The sequence below is a fragment of the Tauraco erythrolophus genome, chromosome 25 (assembly GCF_009769465.1).
Source record: "Tauraco erythrolophus isolate bTauEry1 chromosome 25, bTauEry1.pri, whole genome shotgun sequence".
Classification (NCBI taxonomy): domain Eukaryota; kingdom Metazoa; phylum Chordata; class Aves; order Musophagiformes; family Musophagidae; genus Tauraco; species Tauraco erythrolophus.
This window is the reverse complement of record NC_141489.1, coordinates 405,362-425,917: the sequence shown is the minus strand read 5'-3', so window position 1 is coordinate 425,917 and position 20,556 is coordinate 405,362. Positions and strand designations below refer to the sequence as shown.

Genomic DNA, 20,556 nt, shown 5'->3' with positions numbered 1-20,556 from the left:
GTCTAGCAGCGCCCCCGTCGGGCCGGAGCGGCTCCGGCCGCTGCCCCCGGCGGGAGCTGCAGCCCCGGCCCGGCCCCTGCCCGGGCACCCGGAGCGGGCGGCGGAGGGACCGCGGCGGTCCTGGGGCACAGGCAGCGCTGTCCGGTACGTCCTCGCGTCCCGTCCCGCTCCAGGTGTCAGCTGCGTCCATCCTCTCCGCACCGGCTGTCAGGCGGGCCGGGACCCGCCCGCGGAACCGGCCCCGCCCGCCGAACCGGCCCCGCCCCGCCCGGCCCCGCCCATAGAACCGGTTCCGCCCCGCCCCGCCCCGCCCGGCCCCGCCCGCCGAACCGGCACCGCCCGCGGAAGCGGCACCGCCCTTGGAACGGGCTCGGTACCGCCCACAGCCGGTTCCGCCCACAGCCGGTTCCGCCCCGCCCGCTGCCGTGTCCCGATTGGCGGCGGGCGGCGCGGGCGGGCGGAGCGCGGGGGCGTCGGGGCCGGGAGCGGCGATGGCGGCGCGGGCGGTGATGGCGCTGCTGGCGCTGCTGCTGCTGGTGCCGCCCCGGGGCACCGGGGCGCTGCGGGCGGGCGCGGGGGACGCGCGGCAGGAGGCGGCGGTGCGGGCGCTGGCGCGGCGCCTGCTGGGCCCGCGGGCCGCCGCCGTGGCGCTGTCGGTGGAGGCGGCGCTGGCGGCGGGCGGGCCCGACACCTACCGGCTGCGCTCGCCGCCCGGCGCCGCCGTGGCCGTGGCCGTGACGGGCTCCAGCGGCGTGGCGGCGGCCGCCGGCCTGTACCGCTACCTGCGCGACTTCTGCGGCTGCCACCTCTCCTGGTCCGGGGCGCAGCTCCGCCTGCCCGACCCGCTGCCGCGGCTGCGGGCCGAGATCCGCGCCTCCGCGCCCGGCAGGTAACGGAGCCGCAGGGTCCGTCCCGTCCCGTCCCGTCCCGTCCCGCGCGGGCGCGCCGGCGGGGCCGGGCGCTGCTCGCGCCTCGTTAGCCCGGGACAAGGCGCCCTTACGTAACGGGAACGGGGCCGGCAGCGGGGGGGCCCATCCCGCCTCCCGCCCGCTCCCCTCAGGTACCGCTACTACCAGAACGTCTGCACCCAGAGCTACTCCTACGCCTGGTGGGACTGGGCGCGCTGGGAGCGGGAGATCGACTGGATGGCGCTGAGCGGCATCAACCTGGCACTGGCCTTCGCGGGGCAGGAGGCGGCCTGGCAGCGGGTTGAGTATCGGGGGCCATGGGACCGGGCAGGGCTGCGGGGCGGCCACGGGGCCGGCTGAGCCTCCGCCGCCCCGCGCAGGTGTACCGCTCCCTGGGACTGAACCAGTCCGAGATCGACACGTACTTCACGGGACCAGCGTTCCTGGCCTGGAACCGGATGGGGAACCTCCATGGCTGGGCAGGGCCGCTGCCGCCAGCCTGGCACCTCAAGCAGCTCTACCTGCAGGTACTGGGGGCACCGGAGCTGCCCGTCCCCCCAAGGCAGACCCTTGCAACCCCCTGGCCAGGTCCTCCGGGCCCAGACCGTGCTCATGGAGGCTTGGGCACTGCCACTCCCTCACCCAAGCTCCAGCAGTGCCTGGGGGTCCCTTGTGGGGAGGTTGAGGCTCCTCTTCCTCCGCTCCCTCCCTCCTTCTGTCTCCCAGTACCGGATCGTGGAGAGGATGCGCTCACTGGGGATGATCACGGTGCTGCCAGCCTTCGCGGGCCACGTGCCCCAGGGCATTCTTCGGTAGGTGCAGCCCCGAGTGCCCACAGCCCCCCAGGGCACATCAGTCCTGGCTGCAGCTCCCTGCCCCGTATCTCAGCCCTGTGCCCTTCTCGGGGTCCCACCTCCAGCCAGTGCGGCTGCACAGGGCGCTCCCGGGGCCAGCGCGGCTCCCGGCTCTCCTGCGCCTGCGCCAACTTCCCCGGGAGGCTGCCCTGTCCCCGCAGGGGCACGGTGGTCCTGTCCTGCTCCTGATCCCCTCTCTGCCCTCCGGCCCAGGGTCTTCCCACGCGTGAATGCCACTCGCCTTGGGGGCTGGAGCCACTTCGACTGCACCTACTCATGTACGTATCTGCTGGACCCGGAGGACCCCATGTTCCAGGTGATCGGGACGCTCTTCCTGAAGGAGCTGATCAAGGAGTTTGGCACAGACCACGTCTATAGCGCCGACACCTTCAACGAGATGACACCACTCTCCTCCAACCCTGCCTACCTCTCGAGGGTCAGCAACGCCGTCTTCAGGTCAATGACAGGAGGTGGGTCAGCATGCGGTGCCGGCCCGGCCGCGTGGCTCTGGGCAGGGAGCACCAGGAGCCGAGGGGATGGCAGGGAGGGAAGCTCCTGTTGGTGCCAGACCTTCGGAGCCCCCTCTGAGAGGGGTGGTTGGTGGCCCTGGTGCCTCGCAGGACACCTGCTGTGCCTGCGGGGCCCACCAGGACAGGAGCCTCACTCCATGCACCTCCGTCCCCAGCCGACCCCGAAGCGCTGTGGCTGATGCAGGGCTGGCTCTTCCAGCACCAGCCGGACTTCTGGCAGCCGGCGCAGGTGCGGGCCTTGCTGCATGGCGTGCCCCTCGGCAGGATGATCGTTCTCGACCTCTTTGCCGAGTCCAAGCCCGTCTACCAGTGGACAGAGTCCTTCTACGGGCAGCCCTTCATCTGGTGCATGCTGCACAACTTCGGGGGCAATCACGGCCTCTTTGGCACTGTGGAGGCCATCAACCACGGCCCCTTCGTGGCTCGACGCTTTCCCAACTCCACCATGGTGGGCACTGGGCTGGTGCCGGAGGGCATCGAGCAGAATGACATGGTGTACGAGCTGATGAACGAGCTGGGCTGGCGCCAGGAGCCCCTCGACCTCCCCAGCTGGGTGACCCGCTACGCCGAGCGCCGCTACGGTGCCCCAAACGCCGCCGCGGCCAGCGCCTGGCAGCTGCTCCTCCGCAGCGTGTACAACTGCACCGGGGTCTGCGTCAACCACAACCGCAGCCCGCTGGTGCACCGGCCCTCCCTGCGCATGGACACGGAGCTGTGGTACAACGCCAGCGACGTGTACGAGGCCTGGCGCCTGCTGCTGGGCGCCAGCGAGGAGCTGGGCTCCAGCCCCACCTTCCGCTACGACCTGGTGGATGTCACGCGGCAGGCGGCTCAGCAGCTGGTGAGCGACTACTACCTGAGCATCCGCCGCGCCTTCCAGAGCCACGCGCTGCCGGAGCTGCTGACGGCCGGCGGCGTGCTGGTCTACGACCTGCTGCCGGAGCTGGACAGCCTCCTCTCCAGCCACAGCCTCTTCCTGCTGGGCCGCTGGCTGGAGAGTGCCCGCGCCGTGGCCACCAGCGACTGGGAGGCTGAGCAGTACGAGCTCAACGCCCGGAACCAGGTGACACTCTGGGGGCCCAGTGGGAACATCCTGGACTACGCCAACAAGCAGCTGGGGGGGCTGGTGCTGGACTACTACGGCGTGCGCTGGAGCCTCTTTGTCTCTGCCCTGGTGGAGAGCCTCAACTCGGGCAGCCCCTTCCACCAGGACCAGTTCAACCAGGCCGTTTTCCAGGTGGAGAGAGGCTTCGTCTACAACAAGAAGCGCTACCCATCCGTGCCGGCTGGGGACACGCTGGAGATCTCCAGGAAGCTGTTCCTCAAGTACTACCCCGGCGCCCTGCGGCGCAGCCGGGCTGGGCCGGCGTGACTCTGGGCTGCGCCTCTGCAGTCTCCCTCGGGACGGAGGGCAGAGACTCCGCACCCTCCCGCCGCTCCGGGCCTGACGGCTGCGTCGCAGTAATGCTGGAATGAAAGCGCAGAGCCCCGGTGGCCCCCAGCCAGCCTGGACCCGCCGTTTCCTGCGCACGGGCAGGACGCACCCCAGGGGAGGTGGCAGTCGGGTACGGGACAGGCTCAGTCCCAGGGACCCGTCCCGCTCCGTGCCCTGGGCTCAGCCCTGCTTGCCCCACCGTGCTGCCCTGAGCTGTCCAAGGGCTCTCCTGTCCCAGCACTTCCAGCTGGGAGCTCAGCGAGAGCTGGCACTGTGCAGAGGGACAGGGCACACGTGTCCGTGCTGTGGGGCCCCGGCTGGCTGGCAGGGGCATGACTGCAGGGAAGCAGCCAGGGGGGTGGCAGCAGTGGGGGGCAGAGCAGCCTGTGCCCCGAGGGGACGAAGGGGACTGGTGTCACCCCTGGTGTGGTCCTGGGCCTCCTTGCGATCGGGCGGCTGCTGCCCCATGGACCCCAGTGCAGCCCCCACCGCTGCACAGCCCTGGCCACACTGGTGCCTTCGGTACGGAAAGAGGCTTCACAGGGTTTTCTGTGGTGACGCTGGGGCCGCGCTCGCTGGGACGGGGTTTTCTGGGCCTTTCCCCCCCAGCTGGGGCGCAGGCAGAGCCCGGCCGCGGTGCTGCCAGCCTGCGGAGCGATTAAAGGCCTGATGCAGAGCACGTGTGTGTCTATCTCCTCTCCCCAGTGTGGGACTGGTGTGAAATGGGGGGCAGGGGAGCGGCACTTGGCCCCCGAGCCTGCATAGCAGGAATAACGCACTGCCAGATGCGTGCCGGCGGCCGGGGTGCCTGGCACGGCACCGTGCAGCTGAGGCTGGCCCTGACTGGTGCCGACCCCCAGGGCTGCGGCTCCCCTTGTGCCCCTCCCGCGGGGGGGTCTCAGCTCCACGGGGTCTTTATCGCAGCAGCTGCGCGAGCATCGATGCGCAGGGAGCCCCGAGCGTGGGCAGGGAGGCGGGCGGAGGGGCCTTGAGATAAGCTGGCAGACACAACACGGCGTGGGGTGGTGGGGCGCTCCCCCCCCAGCCCTTTAAAACAGTACGGCCCCCTCGGCCGGCACTGACTGCCCATGGAGAGAACCACGGTGCTGATCACGGGCTGCTCCTCGGGCATCGGCCTGGGGCTGGCCGCACGTCTGGCCACCGACAGCGCTCGCAGGTTCAAAGGTAAGGGGTGGTGCTGGGGAGTGGCACCCCGGGGTCTCCCAAGCCAGGCCAGGCGGTCCCTTGCCAAGGACAGCCGGTGCCCAGGGGTGGGCTGGGGCTGGCGCCGGCTGAGCAGCTCGGTGGCACCGCTGCCCGCAGCTGCACTCTCTCCTCCAGTGTATGCCACCATGCGCGACCTGGCCAAGAGCGAGCGGCTGCTGGAGCGCCTGGGGGGCCACTGTCCCGACACACTGGAGGTCCTGCAGCTCGACGTCACCGACCCGCGCTCGCTGGCGGCTGCTGTGCGGCAAGTGCAGGGCCAGCAGCTGGATGTGCTGGGTACGGCTCTCCCCAGTGCTCCTACTGTCCCCAGGGTGGCTGGGGGACCTCTCTGGGGTCGCTGACCCTCCCTGGGACGTTGGCAGCAGATGCCAAATCATGGGACGTGCCGGCAGCCCCAGGGCTGGGCTGGGACATGTTCAGTGGGGCAGGGGTACAGAGACTGGGTTTGGCGGCGCTGAGGGTTGCTGGCCCATCAACAGGGAAGGGCCACACATTCCTGTCTTCTGGCACCTCAAGAGTGCCAGGGAGTGGGCAGGGACACACAGTGCCCAGCTCACCAGCACTGTGCCCCACAGTCTGCAATGCTGGGGTGGGACTGATGGGCCCCCTGGAAACCTGCTCCGACCAAGCCATGAAAACCGTCTTCGATGTGAACCTCTTTGGGGCCATCCGCACCATCCAGGCGTTCCTGCCCGCCATGAAGCGCCGCAGGTCCGGACGGATCATTGTCTCCAGCAGTGTCGGGGGGCTGCAAGGTGGGACCTGGCCCTGCTGCGGTGGGACCCCCTGTGGCACCAGGAGCCACGGGGAAGGGGACCTGGTGCTCAGGGTGCGGCTCTGCCCCAGGGCTGCCCTTCAACTCCGTGTACTGTGCCAGCAAGTTTGCGGTGGAGGGGCTGTGCGAGAGCCTGGCCATCGTCCTGCAGCCCTTCAACATCCAGTGAGTCCCAGCAGCGCCGCGGGGGGCTGCGCTCCGTTCCCCAGGCGCCAGGATGGGGGGATGCCAGGATGGGGGGTACCACGGCGGCTCATGTGCTGGGCTCAGAGCTGCTGCCCCACTCCCTCCCACAGCCTGACGCTGGTGGAGTGTGGACCTGTCAACACCAGCTTCCTGGCCAACCTGCAGCGCCCGGACCCCGCGGGCAGTGAGCTGCAGGGCCTGGACGCCGAGACACGGGGCCTCTACCAGCGGTACCTGCAGCACTGCCAGAGCCTGTTCCGCGACGCGGCCCAGGAGGTGGACGATGTCCTGCAGGTCAGTCCCTGTGGGTGAAGGAGTCTGGGAGGGGTCTGTGCCCAGGGGTGGCCGCGGGGCCCCGGCCCGCGTGTCTGACCCCTCCGCGGTGCCAGGTGTTCCTGGAGGCCATCGGCACCCCCTGCCCTCCCCTGCGCTGCGTCAGCACCCAGCGCTTCGCCCCGCTCTCGCGCCTGCGGCTGACCAGCCCCGACGGCTCCGCGTACGTCCGGGCCATGCACGACCTCGTGTTCGGCGGCGGCGAGGCCGGCGGGGACCGGCCCTGAGCGGAGCCGCCGTGACACCGGGGGAGCCGCGCTGCGGTGCGGACCCCCGGCCCGGCGGTTTCGGTCCCGCCGGGGGGGCGCGGTCCCGCGGGGTCGCCAATAAAGCCCTTTGCAGCCGCACGGCTCCCGCCTCCCTCCCTCTCGCCGCAGCCCCGCGCCGAGCGGCCCTGCCCGGGGCTGGCGGGGGTTCGACCCGGTCCCCGGCGGTTCCCTCTGACGCCGCTCCGGGGTCCCGCGGGGTAGGGGGGGGGGGCGTCCCCGGGACCCGGCCGCGCACCGTGTGGCTGGCACAGACCGCGACGGGGTCGCCCGTACCCGGGGCCGCGGGCGGGGGGCCGGGTCTGTCCGTCTCCTCCCCCCGCGGGCGGAGCCCGGTCCCGCCGCTCGCCGGCACCGGGGCGCCCCGCGACCTCCCCTCCCCTCCCCGCTGCCGGGCCCGGCGTCCCCGAGAGGCGGTCCCGCGGCGGCGGCGCTTCCGGCGGGGCCATGCCGCCGTTCGGCTCGGGGCTGCTGGTGCTGACGGCGCCGTTGGCCGCGCTGCCCCGGCGGGCGGCGGCGGCGCTGGCGGCGGCGGCGGGGGTGGTGGCGGGGCCGCTGTACGTGCACCTGCAGCCGGGGCTGCGCTTGGCCGCCCCCGCGCCGCGCCCCGCCGCGCCGCCCGCCTGCCCCGCGCTGCTCCGCGCTCTGGCCGCGCTCTACGCGGCGGCGGCGGCGCAGCGGGGCCTGGACCTGCGCGTCCTGCTGGGCCCCGGCCGCCGCCTGGCCCGGCCGCCCCGCGTCCTGCTCGCCACCGCCGCCGACGCGCCGGGGCCGCCGGGGCCGGTCCAGCTCGGCCTGCAGCACCTGGCGGCCGCCGCCTACGGCTGCCCCCCGCGCCTGCCCGCCCTGCTGCTGGGCGGCCCCGAGGACACCGGGGAGGGCCCCGAGGACGACCCCGAGGACGGCGACGCGGCGCTTCCCGACTTCTCCGACGTGGTGGTCGGCGGCACCTTCGACCGCCTCCACGGCGCCCACCGCCTCCTGCTCAGCGCCTGCTGCCTCCTGGCCCGGCAGCGGCTCCTGGCCGGGGTGGCCGACGGCGACCTGCTCCGCCGTGAGTCCCGGGGCGGCCGGCACCGTGCTGGGGCGGGGGGAGCCGGGGGCCGAGTGTGGGGCGGTCTGGGGGCCCTGCGGTGCGTGCAGTGCTGCCCGGGCAGGGTGACAGGGGGGACCCAGCATCCCACCCGCACCCACGAGCGAGACGTGCAGACGGGGAGCTGAGGGTGCAGCGGGGGTGAGGGGAGCCAGAGGAGGCAGCTTCCCAAAGTCACAGACGGGATTTGTCTCCATCTCTTGGTCTTGCTTTTCCGTCGCTCTGCGCCGCCGCTCCAGGAGCTGCGCGTTGTTAATGGACGTTCTCTTGCTTCTCCACCCGCCTGGCACCAGCAGACAAGGTCCTGAGGGAGCTGATCGAGCCGTACGAGCTGCGAGTGGCGAAGCTGCGCGAGTTCCTGGAAGACGTGAAGCCCTCACTGCGTTACGACCTCGTGCCTCTGGTCGACCCCTACGGCCCCTCGGTCACAGACCCCGACCTGCAGTGCTTGGTGGTCAGCACGGAGACCCGCAGGGGAGGGGAGGCCGTGAACAAGAAGAGACTTGAAAACGTAATGCCTGTGCGGGAGCCCGGCGGGCTGCCCCTTCCCACCCCCTCGCCCCCACCCACCGCTGCCTGTGGGCAAGTCGGGTCCCAGTGAGCAGCAGTGGCTGTTCGGTTCCCCAGCGTGCCGCAGCCCGGGCTGGAGGGCAGGATGCCAGTGCCAGTCTGCCGGCACCCCGCAGATGGGTGCTTTGTGCCGAGCTGCCCCCCGCCACGTGCACCCCGAGGGTGGTGCAGCAGCCTCTGCATGTGGCATGACTCCGGGCCGTGCTGCCAGCCCCACTGCACAGAGGGTTGGGGTCAGACGGGCAGCTCTGCGGGCTCCCTTCCTCTCTTGGCTGCTGGGAACGTGCCCCTCGCGGGGACGGAGCTGCCCCGTGGGGACGCTGCTTCGTTCAGGCCTTGATCTCCTGCTGAGCCCCCTTCCCTCCGCTGTGTCCTGGCGGGTGCCCGGGCTGACAGCCTTCGGGGCTCTCTCTGGGCAGGGGCTCCCCGAGCTGGCTCTCTACGAGATCCTGTTGGTGAAGGACCCCGACCACAGTCAGCACGAGGAGGAGAAGATCAGCTCCTCCAGCCTGCGGCAGAGGCTGCTGGGGACGCTGCTGCGGCCGCCGCAGGTGAGGAGGGCGCTGGGAGAGCTGCGGGCTGCGATGGGAGCTGTGCCCAGGAGGAGGGGTGGCAGCCTTGGGAGCTGAAGAGCCGGCTCATGCCCCTGCTGCGGGGGGACAGGTTTCGGAGGACGGACGGCCTGCCTGTACCGGCCCGGCAGGAGCACACCTCTGCTCTGGAGGGTCAGGACCTTTCCTGCCCGTCTCCAGGCCGGGTGGTCGGGGTCCTTCTCCAGTGGAGCCCACGTCCTCCGTCTACTGGCAACGACTTTCCTTCTTTCCCTAGCCAGACCCTGCCTTGCCTTCGCGCCCATACGTGATCGGCCTGACTGGAGGAACCGGGAGTGGGAAAACCTCCATCGCTAAACTGCTGGGGCACCTGGGAGCATTCCTCATCGATGCTGACAAGCTGAGCCACGCCGTCTATGCGCCCGGTGGCCCTGCCTACGGGCAGGTGGTGGCAGCCTTTGGGACAGGTAGAGTCACCAAAGGCTGCGGGGAAGCTGTGAGGAGGAAGAGGACGGAGGGGGTGTGCCATCATCCTAGCGTCCCAGGGAGCCGTCCTGGCCTGTGCTCCCTGTGGGTTTTGGGCCCCACACCACCCAGATAGGGCTCTGGAGCTCGTTCGGTGATGGCTGGGCCCGAGCGGGGCAAACCACTGCTTTGCCCAAGTCTTGCACATCCCATGTCAGAGCTGCTGTAAACCAGCTGGCATGGAAGGCCAAACCAGGCTGCCACTTGTCTAGGAAAAGCCCTTCCCTTTCCCCTTCTGGGTAAGGTGAAGAGCTGCCGGGTCAGGTCCTACAGCTCCTTTCTGGGTCCCTTTGAGGGCCCCGTGCTGAAATCCCTTCACCCTGATCTGGGCTTGCCGCAGGGAGGTGAGTTGGATTCATTCCTCCCAAACCTGTTCTGCTTCTGTCTTGCAGAAATCGTGGATGAAGATGGGACGATTAACAGGAAAGTCCTTGGGGCCAAAGTGTTTGGGAACCAGGTGAGAGCAGCACAGAGACTGTCAATGTTTAATCTTGTGAGCGGGGAGCTCTCCATCTGTGCCGAGGCTTTTTATTTTTCAGCCCTTTGAGCTGGTGACACCTTCCTGATTGTGCTTTCTGGCAGTGACATACGGACAGGGCAGGACACAGAGATCCCGTCTCTGTAGCCAAGTCAGTGGCCGTGCTGGCCGTGCTCCTCTCGCCCTGGCAGCTGCTGCTGCATCCCCATCCCTGTCCCCCCCATCCCACCCTTGTCCTTCACCCAGCGTGGAGCAACAGCCCTGACATGTGTGGAGCTGGTGCCCTCTGACCCTTGTGTGGTTTGGGCTTGTACCCAGCGGGGCTCGGTGACGCGGCAGCCGAACCCCACCCCCTGTGCCAGGCTGTGTTGGCCGGGCCAGTGCTCAGCCTTTCGCTCCAGTCCCGTGGGCTGCCCCAGCCCAAGCGTGGAGGCAGCTTGAGGGGTTCCCCCAAGACAACGGGTTTCATGTGGGTGGTGTTGCGTGAGGAGCTTGCTGTGCTGCAAGGTGGGTCTTTGCAAAGCGCCTCTTGCAAGTTCTGCAGTGCCCGGCGAGGCACGGGAAAGAATAGGACAAAGAGCCTCGAGCCCGTCAGCAGGTGCGGGAGCCTCTGGCCCGTGCAGAAGCTTTCCTTCCTTGTGCTTTAGCAGGTTCTTTCTGGGTGCCCTCTGTGCTGCAGCTGCCACCAGCTTGTTGGCCACGCGGGGGCTCTGAAGGCATGTAGCCAAATTCCATTGGGGTCCTTTCTAGGAGCAGCTGAAGAGCCTCACGGACATTGTGTGGCCTGAGGTGGCCCGGATGGTCAAGGAGCAGATCGAGGAGGCAGATGCTCAAGGTAACGGGGGCAGCGCCCATCGCAGCACAAAGGGGGGAGTTGAGTGCCTGGTCTTGTGCAGCATAGCACGACCCAGCGCCCCGGGAATCTGCTGCTTTTGGCGGCAGCTTGAGTGTTTTCCATGCCCAGACCCCACTTTTCTCTGCCATGCAGCTTGCTGGGGATTTTCACTAGCACATCTCTGAGCAAACTCCTCCACTCAGCTGGGCTGGCAGCTGGATCAGGCTCACCTCACGCTTCCTGCTCTGCAGGAGGGTGGAAGTTGGTTTCTCTTTCCCATGTGCTTCAAGTTCGTTTTTGGTGCAGTGCTCCAGCAGTGAGTGTGGTGTGTTTTCCTGCTGGGAGCAGAATTTCTCCAGCTCTTGCAAGATGCTGTTGGTCGCTCCATGGGCATTTGGCAGAAGGCATTGGCTTGCTGTGCCAGGGAGACCTGCCATCCCAGGTGTGCCCTTTAAGCAAACGCAGGCTCTGCCTGCTGCTCTCTTTTGCACATGAGGTTCTTTGGCTCAGCAGTAAAGCATCTGTGCTGCCAGTTTGCAGGAAGGCGTGACTCTGCGAGTGTAAGTGGACTGGCTGGGCTGGACCCCGAGGAGCAGTCGCGCTGCCTTGCGATTGCCCGGTAATGAGGAATGGCCTCGTTCCATAGGGAAGGCCGTGTGCGTGCTGGACGCTGCCGTGCTGCTGGAGGCTGGCTGGCAAGACATGGTCCATGAGGTGTGGACGGCCATCATCCCGGAGGAGGAGGTGGGTGATGCCCCTCGGCCTGTCCCTTGCTGCTGGGGCTGGTTCTCCGCTTCCCCTCCGAGCGCCTGAGTGTCCCCTCTGGTCGTGCCAGGCTGTGAGGCGCATCGTGGCCAGGGACGGGCTGAGCGAGGAGGCTGCCCGCGGCCGGCTGCAGAGCCAGATGACCAACAGCCAGAGGGTGGAGCGGTCGCAGGTGGTGCTGTGCACGCTCTGGGAGCCCGATGTCACCTGCAAGCAGGTGAGCCCCGGGATGGATGCAGCACTGGGGTCTGTCTTGGGCGGGAGGGGGGAGGCAGGTGACCGTGACGGGGACCAGAGAGCTCAGTGCTGTGTCCAGGTCACGTGTGGTGTGTGTGGGCATGCACCTCGTCATCGAGGCTGCTCTGGACACGGCCACAAGGGACGAGTTCCAAGATGTATGTAAATGCAGTGGGGAAGGGACAGGAAGCCTGGAACCCTTGTGTGAGCTCCTGCCCCTGCTGTGGTGCCACTCTCCATGTCGCTGGCTTGGCCGTGGGCTCTGAGGTGCTGCTCTGCACGCGTTCCCTGGCAGGTGGAGAAGGCCTGGGACCTCCTGCAGCAGCGCCTGAGCCAGGAGAGCAGCCCGTGACTGTCACACCGACCCCCTGGGTCCCACACCAGCAAGACAGGAGGCGAGGGTCCATGTCCTGGCGTCACACACCGTCAGTGAGCTGGCTGTGTCGGGGAGGAGCGCAGCGCGGGGCTGAACCCATCTGCCACGTCCAGTGCCCTGGAGGAGCTGGGGGTGTCCTGCAGTCCCCTGGTGAGGGGGACGCTGCAGCAGCTCCTGGGGCCAAAGGGCTGAGCCCATGCTGGTGCCTGGACCTCCCCGTGTGACAGTAAAGCAGCTTCTCCCTTTGTGCCTGTCCGTGTGCTGCTCCTGTCCCCGGTGCCCCCGGCCTCATCCTTCAGGCCCCTGGAGACGCTGTGGCGGTTCGGGCCAGGGCTGCCCGCCCGGCCGGCCACCTGCTCGCTGGACTTCTCGGTGAGTGCCCACCCTGCGGGGGCTGCCGGGCCAGGGGGGGCCGCAGGCAGCACCGGCTGCTGCCCTGCTGGGGGGCTGCCCGCTGTGCCCAGCCCTCCCACCGCCTGCCCGGTCCCTGCCAGGTCTCCTTCGAGTTCCGGCCGGCGCTGCGCTCCCGGCTGGCCGGGCTGCTGCCGGACGGGGTGGCGAGGCAGATGGCGTCGGCCCTCGAGGGCCGGGCCGGGCGCTGTTCGGGCCGCAGGCCGCGGTCCTTCGCCCCCCGCACCGGCGGGCAGCGTGCCCGGCCCGAGGCTGCGAAGAAGACGCTTCTCGGTGCCGGCGGGACCGGCCGTCGGCCCTGCCCCGCGCCTCGCCCCGTTTGTGTCCGTTCAACCCACGGACGGACCGTTCGTTTTCGCAGCCGCGTTTCTGCTCTTGGCGCGGGGGCGGGGGCGGCTGCGCCGCGGCACCGGCGGCCGCTGGCACGAACGGGCCCCGGGAACGCGCGGGGCGCGACGCCCCGGCCACAGACCGACCGGGCCCGTCGCTCGTGCGTCACCGTGACGTCAGGCGGCCACGGAAGCGCCGGGCGCGCGGGGCGGACCGAGTGTCCCGTCGGCCCCCGCGGCGCTCACATGACCGGGGCGGGCGGAAGATGGCGGAGTCGCCCGGCGCCGCGGCCGAGGACTCGTGGGGGAAGGTGGGTCCGTTGGCCGGGCCCGGGCCGACCGGTTGCGCGCCGGTAAGGGCGCGGGGCGGGGTGCGGGGCCGGGGCCCGGGCGGGGCGGGCGGGGGTCACCGAGCGCGCAGGGGCCGGGCCGGGCCGTGGCGGCCGCGGTCGCGGCCCCGCTGACTCTCCGTTCCCGCTGACTCTCCGTTCCCGCTCGCCGCGGCCCCGCCGGCCCCGCGCAAGGTGGACGCGGCCTACAGCGACAATGGCCTGGACTCGGGTAGGTGCCCGCGGTCGCCCGGTGGCCGCCCCCTCCCCCCCCCCCCCCCCGGCCCCCCGTGCCCGGCCGCGGGCCCCGCGGTGACGCCTCTTCCTGCAGCGCTCTTCATGGAGAACGCCAGGAAAGGCAGCGTCGTGTCACGAGCCAACAGCATCGGCTCCACCAGCGCCTCCTCCGTCCCCAACACAGGTGTGCCCGCGGGTCCGGCCTCCGGGGCTGCCCGTCCTTCCGCTCGCTGCCGTGCCAGCACGTGGCACGGTGCCCAACACATGGCGCGGTGCCCAGCACGTGGCGCGGCGTCCGGCTCCCATCCCTGTGCCGGGGCCGGAGTGCGGCTGCCTGGGCAGGATTCCCCCCGCTGGGAAGGAGGGAAGGTGGTGCGGAACAGCGTCAGGGAGTTGTGGTTTCCAGCAGTGGGGAATCAGTCAAGCTTTGATGCCTTCCCATGGGAGCTGCTGGCATCTTCCTCCTGCCCGGCTCCACAGGGAAAGGGAAAGGGCTGGCAGGGCCCCTTGGAGCGTTTGTCCTTGGCCTGACCCGCTGGAGCTCACTGCTGCCCTGGAGGCGCGGGGCTGCCCTGGGCCTGGCTGCAGCCCGCAGGGCCCAGCCGGGGGCTCGAGCCGCCCCCTGTGCGTCAGGAGCTCGCCAGGTGGGCTGCGTGCCGCTCAGCGGGCTCTCTCCACGCAGACGATGAGGACAGCGACTACCACCAGGAGCCCTACAAGGAGTCGTACAAGGACCGGCGCAGGCGGGCGCACACCCAGGCGGAGCAGAAGAGGCGAGATGCCATCAAGGTACCCCGAGAGGCTGTGTGTGCTGCCAGAGTGCAGCGACCGACTGGTTCCCAGCACCCTGCTGTTGTCAGCACCGTCCCCTTTCTTTTGCTGCCGGATCTCCCCTCCCCAGGCACAAGTGTGCTGGAAGCCACCTTGGCTCTGGCTGGCTGCCTGGTGGGAGCTGGGATTTGGCACAAGCAGTCCCACGCTGCTGAGCTCCAAATACACGTGCTGTGGCTCTGCTTCCCCACAGAAAGGCTACGATGACTTGCAGGCCATCGTTCCCACCTGTGAGCAGCAGGATTTCTGCATAGGCTCCCAGAAGCTGAGCAAGGCCATCGTCCTCCAGAAAAGTGAGTCTTGGGAGGGAAGGGCTTGCTATCAACCCTCAAGGGCATCACTAGTGCCATGTACCATGGAGGTTCCACACTTTGAGACCTTCTGGTGTGCTGATGTTCTAGGGGAGCCCAGGTGCTGGCCCCCTCCCGCCACCCACCCACCTCCCAGAGGAGAATCAGGGCAGCTGAGAGCTGATGCTGCCCAGGCTTGGGCACCTTCTCTGCGGGCTTCTCGGGGGTTTGTGTGTGCTCTCGAATCCTCATTCTATGTTTTCATCCTCAGCCATTGACTACATCCAGTTCCTGCACAAGGAAAAGAAGAAGCAAGAGGAGGAAGTTACTACCCTCAGGAAAGACGTGATGGCCCTGAAGATCATGAAAGTGTAAGGGAAGAGCTGTTGGTCGCTGCCCTCCTCTTCCTGCGGTTTTCCCCGCTGTCCTTTCGAGGCTCCGTGGGTGCACTCAGTGCTTTGCAGACAGCCTGGCATCTGGAGCGCCAAACCTGTCCCTGCGGGCTGCCATTGTTTCTCCTCCAGTGGCCCGTTAGCAGGGGTCTGTCTTGGGTCACTTGGAGTTTAGTGTGAAGGTGGATCTGAGTCAGAAAATGAATCTGCTGCCCACGTCAGGACCAGCTGCAGCTTCCCAGTGTTTATTTACTTGCAGGATCTTCCACAAGCTCTTGGTGCTCCCCACCTCAGCAGCGGGTCTCGGTGGCCAGTGACGGGCGGTGGGCTCTGTCCCGCAGCTAAGCAGGAGTGGGGGGTGGGCGGCCTCACTGCTTCTGACCACGGGCTGCTTGGTTTGTTTCAGCAACTACGAGCAGATTGTGAAAGCTCATCAGGACAACCCGAATGAGGGGAAGGACCAGGTCTCTGATGAGGTGAAGTTCAACGTTTTCCAAGGCATCATGGATTCCCTGTTCCAGTCCTTTAACGCCTCCATCTCCGTAACGAGTTTTCAGGAGCTTTCGGCTTGCGTCTTCAGCTGGATTGAGGAGCACTGCAAGCCCCAGGTGAGCGGGAGCTGCGGGTGGGCAGTTGTGATGGCAGAGACCATTGCACCCAGCTAGAGTGCAGGGCTGGTGGCGCTGTGCCCTCCCTGGGGCTCCCGAAAGGGCAGCGTGTGACATGTGCCCCAGGCTTCTGTGGGAGGTGCTCGCCAGGGACTTCTTCCTCCCCTGGAACCAACTGTGTCCCCTCTCTGCCCCAGACGCTGCGGGACATCGTGATCGGGGTCCTGCACCAGCTGAAGAGTCAGCTCTACTGAGCCTTCCCGCCGCAGCGCCGGGGCTGCCGCTGCCTCCACGCCCATGGAATGCAGCACGTCCTGCCCGGGTGGCGGTGCCAGGAAGGGCTGGGCCGGCTCCCTCAGGGTGTTGTTAAAGCTTCTCCGAGTTATTTATGGCATTGACTACAAAACCAAAACGAGGCTGTGCCGACACCGCTGCGCGCAGGTACCGGCACGGTCACCATTACCAAATATTTGTAGGGCTTAGTGACGGCAGGGGAAAACGCGTGTGTGGAGTGGAGATCCTTCAAGGTGCCCGAGAGTCTGTGGCACAGGCACAGGCGTGGCGGGGTGTGCCTGTGCCATCGACTCTCCGTGGCAGAGCAGATCTGCAGATCCGATACAGCCCCGTCCGATCCCGCGGGAGTGGGCACGGAACACGAGCGCGTGCTAAAAGCTGTTGGTTTGTTAGAACAGTCTAGGAACAGGCTTCTCCTGCAGCTCGGGCAGGATTTTAAGTTGTGTAGCTGCTTCCGGGCAGCCTGGCAGAGCCCGGCGCTGCCAGGGAGACGCTTACTCGGCACAGCTGCAACCTCCCTGGTGCAGCGCTGGCGGCACGCGCCAGGGACTCGCTACAACCTGCCCTCTTCTGCTGTGGCCATGCAAACGGGAGCGCGCTCTCCGTGCTCGCCCTGCTCGCGCTGGCGAGTGCTGAAACGTTCTGGTTTCATCCGTCCTCGGGTTTTGCTGCGGCGCAACTGAGCAGGAAACTCGTGCAGCAGCTGCAGCACAGCGCTGCCACCGCCGCTCGCTGCTCCGCAGAACGGGCACGCGCATAACCAGCCTTGAGTTGATTTTTATTTCATAAATCACTGAAATCGTCCCGAGGTGCTACCAGTGTCAGCTTTGCAGGCAGGTGCTCTCTGGGACACCTTTTAACCTGTCACCTGCTGCCATCAGTGCGGGGCAGGGCTCTGGCCAGCACAAACGCTTCGCAGTGTGATGTGGCCGCTGCCCAAGCGATGGGTGGGCACCGCGCAGAGCGCGCGGACTGGGGCTCCGCCAGTGCAGTGGCACTGGCAGCAGGAGTTGTGCTCTGGCATCACGTTTGTGCTCCTACTCCAGGGTAGCGGATGTCCGTTGTACGCGGGTTTTCCACTGTTGCTGAGGCAGCTCAGCTCCCGGTTATGTTGTTGGAGTGCTGCACCTTGAGAACGTTCTTCTACCTGCGTTTAGGAGCGAAACCACCGTTGGGGCTGGTTGTCACACAGAATTGTTGTTCACGCCCCACGTTCGGGTGTCCTCCGCCCTGTGGTGGCAGGGAAGCCCCAGAGCCAGAGCCTGTGGTGCGGCACATCGCCGCCAGCAGCGCGGGGTCGGCTGTGTCTCACCGAGATGTTGCTTTCAGCTGCAGAAACTCCCCTCTGGGTGAGCGGGCCGGGGCTCTGCGGCTGAGCCAGGGGCACAGACTGAACCCCTGGAGCTCCTCTGCCAGCAGCAGCTCCTGCCTTGGGAGGAGGATGTGGAGTTGTACAGACCTCACGTGTGAAAGCAACGTATTTTTCTATTGTGAAAAGTAATTAAATAAATTTTGCTGAATGTTTTAATGATTTCTCTGCTTTTATTTCTGTTGCCAAGTTCCTGGAGCCTCCCCCCGGGCAGAGACAGACAGGTAGTGTCTGGAAGCCCAGCCCAGCTGTGGTGGTTCAGGGTTCCTGCTCCTGCCTCTCCCCTTCCCCACCCCTCAGGGCTGCGGCGACCCAGAGCCCCAGCCCTGCCCCTTTGAACAGAGAAACACCACAGCGAAGCGCAGCTGAACCAAACGCGTCATGTTTAATGGGTCACGTTCTCCCGTGCCACACGGGGAAGTGGCTGAGATACACCCAGAGCTCTGCAGCAGCAACAGGCAATAGTTTATTCACCCCGCTGAGGCAATCGCTTCCTTCCTTACAGGAACACCAGGGACTCTGCAGCAGTGTGCTTACACCTTCCCCCACGCAGCCCCCTGAGGACACCCGACTTCCACAGCTCGCTGCACTCAAGGGCAGGAAGAAAACAACATTCGCTCTGCCCGTGAGACAGCCCAGTGTGGAGTTACTCGCTCCAACCATCCTTCCAGCTGCAGAGCATTTGAAAAAATGGCACATAAATATGCAGGACAAGCCCAAGCCCTGCAAAACGAGGAAAACAACCCCCCAATGGCTGAGTCTTGGCATCAGCTCCTTCTCTTCCCTGGGGCAAAGGCTCCCTCTGCACCTCACACGGCCGCTGGCAGCGTGGCACCATGGTCCTCGTCCGTCTCTATCCCAACCTCCTCCTGTATGAGCAGAGTCTCAGCAGGGCCCTGGCCCGGCCGAGCCACAGCCGCTGCGGGGCACTGCCCAGCCTGGGTACTTACGAAGAATTGCTTCTTGCTTTTGGGGTACCCCTCCAGGATGGCGTCCAGCAGCTCAGTGGCCTGGTGAGACAAGGGGGCTGGGGGGGTGGCTGTGCCAAGCTGCCAGCGCGGGGCAGCCCCGTTCCCCCCACAGCTGCTGGGCACTGTGCCCCACAGGGCACTGCAAGGCAGTGCGGCTCAGGCGCCAGCGTGAGCCTGGTTTGTTTCCTGAGGACGGGCACAGCTCTGCAGGGACGTGCATATTTGGGTGCTGCAGCACCACGGCCCTTTCCCAGGGGATTGCCTTGGTACCCGTGAGTCTTCCCCAAACCCCATGGCCCAGGGGGCACCGAGCATGGCTGGCGCAGCACTCCCCGCTCCAGTTACAGCCTTCACCCCAGGCCTGCTGGCTCAGCACCGCAGTGGTGGCAAGGCACTCCGCTCACACAGGGGCTGCTCCTCAGGCTGCCCAGTGGAGGCCAAGTCCCCGTCAGGGTGCCAGCGTCACCCAGTGTCACCGCAGGGCTGTCACCGCCACCTCCCCGGCGCTGCCCGCCCGCTCCGCGTGATGGCACGGCCATTACCATTCGCTTCCTCCTCCGCCACTCCTTGCAGTACAGCTCCTGCTCGTTACACACCTGCGAACGGCAAGACAAAGTGAGACCCACCAGGCAGCAGCTCCCCACGAAGCCGCCGTGAGCCTGAGGCAGGAAGCACCTCGTGCCAAGGACCCACCAGATGCCCCAGCTACAGCCAGGGAGTTATTTAACAGCACGAGCATCTCACGGAGCCCCAGCGGGGACGCAAACCTCTCTGTGAAACAGCTCACCCGGCACAGGAAAAGATGAACTGACCCAATGGTGGCCATCTGCCTGGAGCAAAGCTCTGCAGGGAGGAGGCAGCTCAGGCTGCTTGCCAGAGATGCCCTGAGAGGTGCCACCACTGCACACAGGCTCTGCGGAGCAGCCCAGCTCCCACACAGCCCCTTGCCTCTGTCACACCGGTGTTGGACTGGGGTCCAGGTAACGCGGTGAAGGGTCTGGTACTGGGCTCTGCTGCTGGTGCCTGGCTCCACTCCACGCAGGTTTTTACCTTCTCCTTTTCTTCCGGAGTCACGTGGTTGGCAGCAGACTTAATCCTCTCCAGTCTCTCCGTGTAACTCGCACAGTCTCGCCTCAGCTCCTCGATCTCTTTGGCCATCTCGGGGGTGGTCATGGAGCTACTCAGGTCCTTCAGCTCTGGAAGGGAGGCACCAGTCACCGGCAGGGCCAACAGCCCCGTGGGCAGGGCACAGCTGCCCGTGCCCGGCAGGGCCCCCCGCCGCTCGCAGGGTGCGCTCACCCGCCTCTGTCTGCCGGCAGCTCTGCTGCAGCGCCTGCACCCTGGCGGAGAGCGCCGCGATCTCCCCGTCCAGGCCACGGAGCTCCGCGTCGCTCGCGGCCGGAAGCTGCTCCTGCGGCGAGGCAGCGGGTCAGCGCGGGCGGTGCCCGCGGGGGCGGCCCGGGGCCGGGGCTCACCTGGGCGGCGAAGTAGATCTTCTGCTTCCCGTAGGCCTTCTCGCGGACGCGGCCCTGCTGCGCCAGCTGCTCCAGCGCCTTCACCACGGCCTGCGGGGTGGGCGCCGTCAGCGGGCCCCGCTCACCGCCCCCAGCCCGGCCCCGCTCACCGCCGCCAGCCCGGCCCGGCCCCGCTCACCGCCCCCGGCCCCGCTCACCGCCGCCAGCCCGGCCCCGCTCACCGCCCCCGGCCCCGCTCACCGCCTTGCCCAGCCCGTGCTCCCGCTGCAGGTTCCCGAAGGCGTCCTGGGCGCTGTAGGGCCGGTTCTGCTCCCGCAGGTACCGCAGCAGGACGGCGGCGGCGCCTCCTGCGGGACAGCCCGCCGGTCACGGCGGCCGCCGGGGCCGCCCCGGGAGCAGGGCGGCGGCGCAGCGCTCACCCGCGGCACGGCACGGCGCCGCCCCCCGCCCCTCACCGCCCGCCGCGGCGCCATCGCGGCCTTTGCTCATCTCCCGCCTCCGCTCGCCCCGCTCCGCTCCCTGCCGCCCGCGTGACGCACTTCCGGCGCGCCGCCCGCTCCCCGCCAGCGCCCGCGATTGGCGGGGGAGGCGAAGCCACGCCCCGAGGAGGCGGGGCCGCGCCGCTCCCGCGGCAGCAGCGCCCCCCGCCGCCCGGGAGGAACCGCCCCGCGCCCCGGCCCGTTCCCGTTCCCCCGCAGCGCCGGCGGCCGCGGGGCGGCCCGTCCGCCGAGCGAGAGGTGAGGCAGCGGCCGCAGAGCACGGGGGCCCGCCCCGCTCCCCCCAACCCCGGGAAGGAACCAGTCGGACGCACGGCGGAGGAGCACGTGCCCACCGGGGCCGCCCGCCCGTACCACCGGCCGACACCGGCCCCCCCCCCGCCCCGAGACGGCGCGAGCAGCGGAAAGGAGGCGAGCGGAGGCGCCCCTGAAGAGGCACGTTCTTTGCTGCACAAACGGGACCAGAACCGGTTCTATGGCTTGGAAAAAGCAGCGGGACAGCTCGGGGCGGCGGGGCCGGGGGGGGCTCGGGCCGCCCGGCTGACCCAGCGTCTCTCCGGCCGGCTGCTGCTTCCTGTA

At 68.1% G+C, this 20,556-nt stretch overlaps 5 protein-coding genes across 7 annotated transcripts; 4 read left to right on the top strand and 1 right to left on the bottom strand.

Annotated features, from left to right (window-relative positions):
• Window positions 1-491: 491 nt before the first annotated feature.
• NAGLU (N-acetyl-alpha-glucosaminidase) lies at window positions 492-3,664 on the top strand. Its single transcript, XM_086626306.1, has 6 exons — window positions 492-889; window positions 1,061-1,208; window positions 1,289-1,435; window positions 1,635-1,720; window positions 1,976-2,232; window positions 2,448-3,664. Exons 1-6 carry the CDS (start codon window positions 492-494, stop codon window positions 3,662-3,664), a joined length of 2,253 nt encoding a protein of 750 aa, XP_086482432.1.
• Window positions 3,665-4,815: 1,151 nt separating this feature from the next.
• On the top strand, window positions 4,816-6,475 carry HSD17B1 (hydroxysteroid 17-beta dehydrogenase 1). The gene is made up of 6 exons (XM_086626673.1): window positions 4,816-4,912; window positions 5,069-5,230; window positions 5,530-5,709; window positions 5,801-5,894; window positions 6,026-6,209; window positions 6,305-6,475. The coding sequence occupies exons 1-6, from the start codon at window positions 4,816-4,818 to the stop codon at window positions 6,473-6,475; spliced, it is 888 nt and encodes a 295-aa protein (XP_086482799.1).
• A 486-nt stretch (window positions 6,476-6,961) lies between these two features.
• Window positions 6,962-11,927, top strand: COASY (Coenzyme A synthase). The gene is made up of 9 exons (XM_086626544.1): window positions 6,962-7,568; window positions 7,904-8,118; window positions 8,597-8,728; window positions 9,006-9,195; window positions 9,646-9,710; window positions 10,482-10,566; window positions 11,213-11,310; window positions 11,402-11,548; window positions 11,864-11,927. Exons 1-9 carry the CDS (start codon window positions 6,962-6,964, stop codon window positions 11,918-11,920), a joined length of 1,596 nt encoding a protein of 531 aa, XP_086482670.1. The 3' UTR covers window positions 11,921-11,927.
• Window positions 11,928-12,944: 1,017 nt separating this feature from the next.
• On the top strand, window positions 12,945-15,649 carry MLX (MAX dimerization protein MLX). 2 transcript variants are annotated; one of them, XM_086626468.1, is made up of 8 exons: window positions 12,945-12,995; window positions 13,209-13,245; window positions 13,345-13,434; window positions 13,933-14,039; window positions 14,275-14,374; window positions 14,643-14,742; window positions 15,170-15,371; window positions 15,569-15,649. In XM_086626468.1, the coding sequence occupies exons 1-8, from the start codon at window positions 12,951-12,953 to the stop codon at window positions 15,623-15,625; spliced, it is 738 nt and encodes a 245-aa protein (XP_086482594.1). In that variant the 5' UTR covers window positions 12,945-12,950; the 3' UTR covers window positions 15,626-15,649. The 2 variants fall into 2 exon arrangements, with proteins under 2 accessions (XP_086482594.1, XP_086482593.1); XM_086626467.1 differs by lacking the exon at window positions 13,345-13,434 and having other exon boundaries at window positions 12,951-12,995.
• Window positions 15,650-17,415: 1,766 nt separating this feature from the next.
• Window positions 17,416-19,969, bottom strand: PSMC3IP (PSMC3 interacting protein). 2 transcript variants are annotated; one of them, XM_086626584.1, is made up of 8 exons: window positions 19,936-19,969; window positions 19,721-19,827; window positions 19,481-19,570; window positions 19,305-19,416; window positions 19,056-19,201; window positions 18,524-18,601; window positions 17,985-18,044; window positions 17,416-17,903 (listed from the first exon to the last, which is right to left on the bottom strand). In XM_086626584.1, the coding sequence occupies exons 1-8, from the start codon at window positions 19,967-19,969 to the stop codon at window positions 17,844-17,846; spliced, it is 687 nt and encodes a 228-aa protein (XP_086482710.1). In that variant the 3' UTR covers window positions 17,416-17,843. The 2 variants fall into 2 exon arrangements, with proteins under 2 accessions (XP_086482710.1, XP_086482711.1); XM_086626585.1 differs by having other exon boundaries at window positions 18,548-18,601.
• Window positions 19,970-20,556: the final 587 nt, after the last annotated feature.

What these genes read in the sequence shown, in the direction of transcription:
- COASY (XM_086626544.1), top strand. Translation starts at nt 6,962, where the DNA reads ATGCCGCCGTTCGGCTCGGGGCTGCTGGTGCTGACGGCGCCGTTGGCC. An exon ending in CGCTGCTGCGGCCGCCGCAG is followed by an intron (nt 8,729 to 9,005) that starts GTGAGGAGGGCG and finishes TTCTTTCCCTAG; the next exon opens with CCAGACCCTGCCTTGCCTTC. An exon ending in CCGATGTCACCTGCAAGCAG is followed by an intron (nt 11,549 to 11,863) that starts GTGAGCCCCGGG and finishes GTTCCCTGGCAG; the next exon opens with GTGGAGAAGGCCTGGGACCT.
- HSD17B1 (XM_086626673.1), top strand. Translation starts at nt 4,816, where the DNA reads ATGGAGAGAACCACGGTGCTGATCACGGGCTGCTCCTCGGGCATCGGC. An exon ending in CAGCGCTCGCAGGTTCAAAG is followed by an intron (nt 4,913 to 5,068) that starts GTAAGGGGTGGT and finishes TCTCTCCTCCAG; the next exon opens with TGTATGCCACCATGCGCGAC. An exon ending in AGGTGGACGATGTCCTGCAG is followed by an intron (nt 6,210 to 6,304) that starts GTCAGTCCCTGT and finishes CCGCGGTGCCAG; the next exon opens with GTGTTCCTGGAGGCCATCGG.
- NAGLU (XM_086626306.1), top strand. Translation starts at nt 492, where the DNA reads ATGGCGGCGCGGGCGGTGATGGCGCTGCTGGCGCTGCTGCTGCTGGTG. An exon ending in AGGAGGCGGCCTGGCAGCGG is followed by an intron (nt 1,209 to 1,288) that starts GTTGAGTATCGG and finishes CGCCCCGCGCAG; the next exon opens with GTGTACCGCTCCCTGGGACT. An exon ending in GTGCCCCAGGGCATTCTTCG is followed by an intron (nt 1,721 to 1,975) that starts GTAGGTGCAGCC and finishes CCTCCGGCCCAG; the next exon opens with GGTCTTCCCACGCGTGAATG.
- PSMC3IP (XM_086626584.1), bottom strand. Translation starts at nt 19,969, where the DNA reads ATGAGCAAAGGCCGCGATGGCGCCGCGGCGGGCG. An exon ending in CTGCCGGCAGACAGAGGCGG is followed by an intron (nt 19,202 to 19,304) that starts GTGAGCGCACCC and finishes CCTCCCTTCCAG; the next exon opens with AGCTGAAGGACCTGAGTAGC. An exon ending in AAAGCAAGAAGCAATTCTTC is followed by an intron (nt 17,904 to 17,984) that starts GTAAGTACCCAG and finishes CTGCTCATACAG; the next exon opens with GAGGAGGTTGGGATAGAGAC.
- MLX (XM_086626468.1), top strand. Translation starts at nt 12,951, where the DNA reads ATGGCGGAGTCGCCCGGCGCCGCGGCCGAGGACTCGTGGGGGAAG. An exon ending in CCGAGGACTCGTGGGGGAAG is followed by an intron (nt 12,996 to 13,208) that starts GTGGGTCCGTTG and finishes GCCCCGCGCAAG; the next exon opens with GTGGACGCGGCCTACAGCGA. An exon ending in GGCCATCGTCCTCCAGAAAA is followed by an intron (nt 14,375 to 14,642) that starts GTGAGTCTTGGG and finishes TTTCATCCTCAG; the next exon opens with CCATTGACTACATCCAGTTC.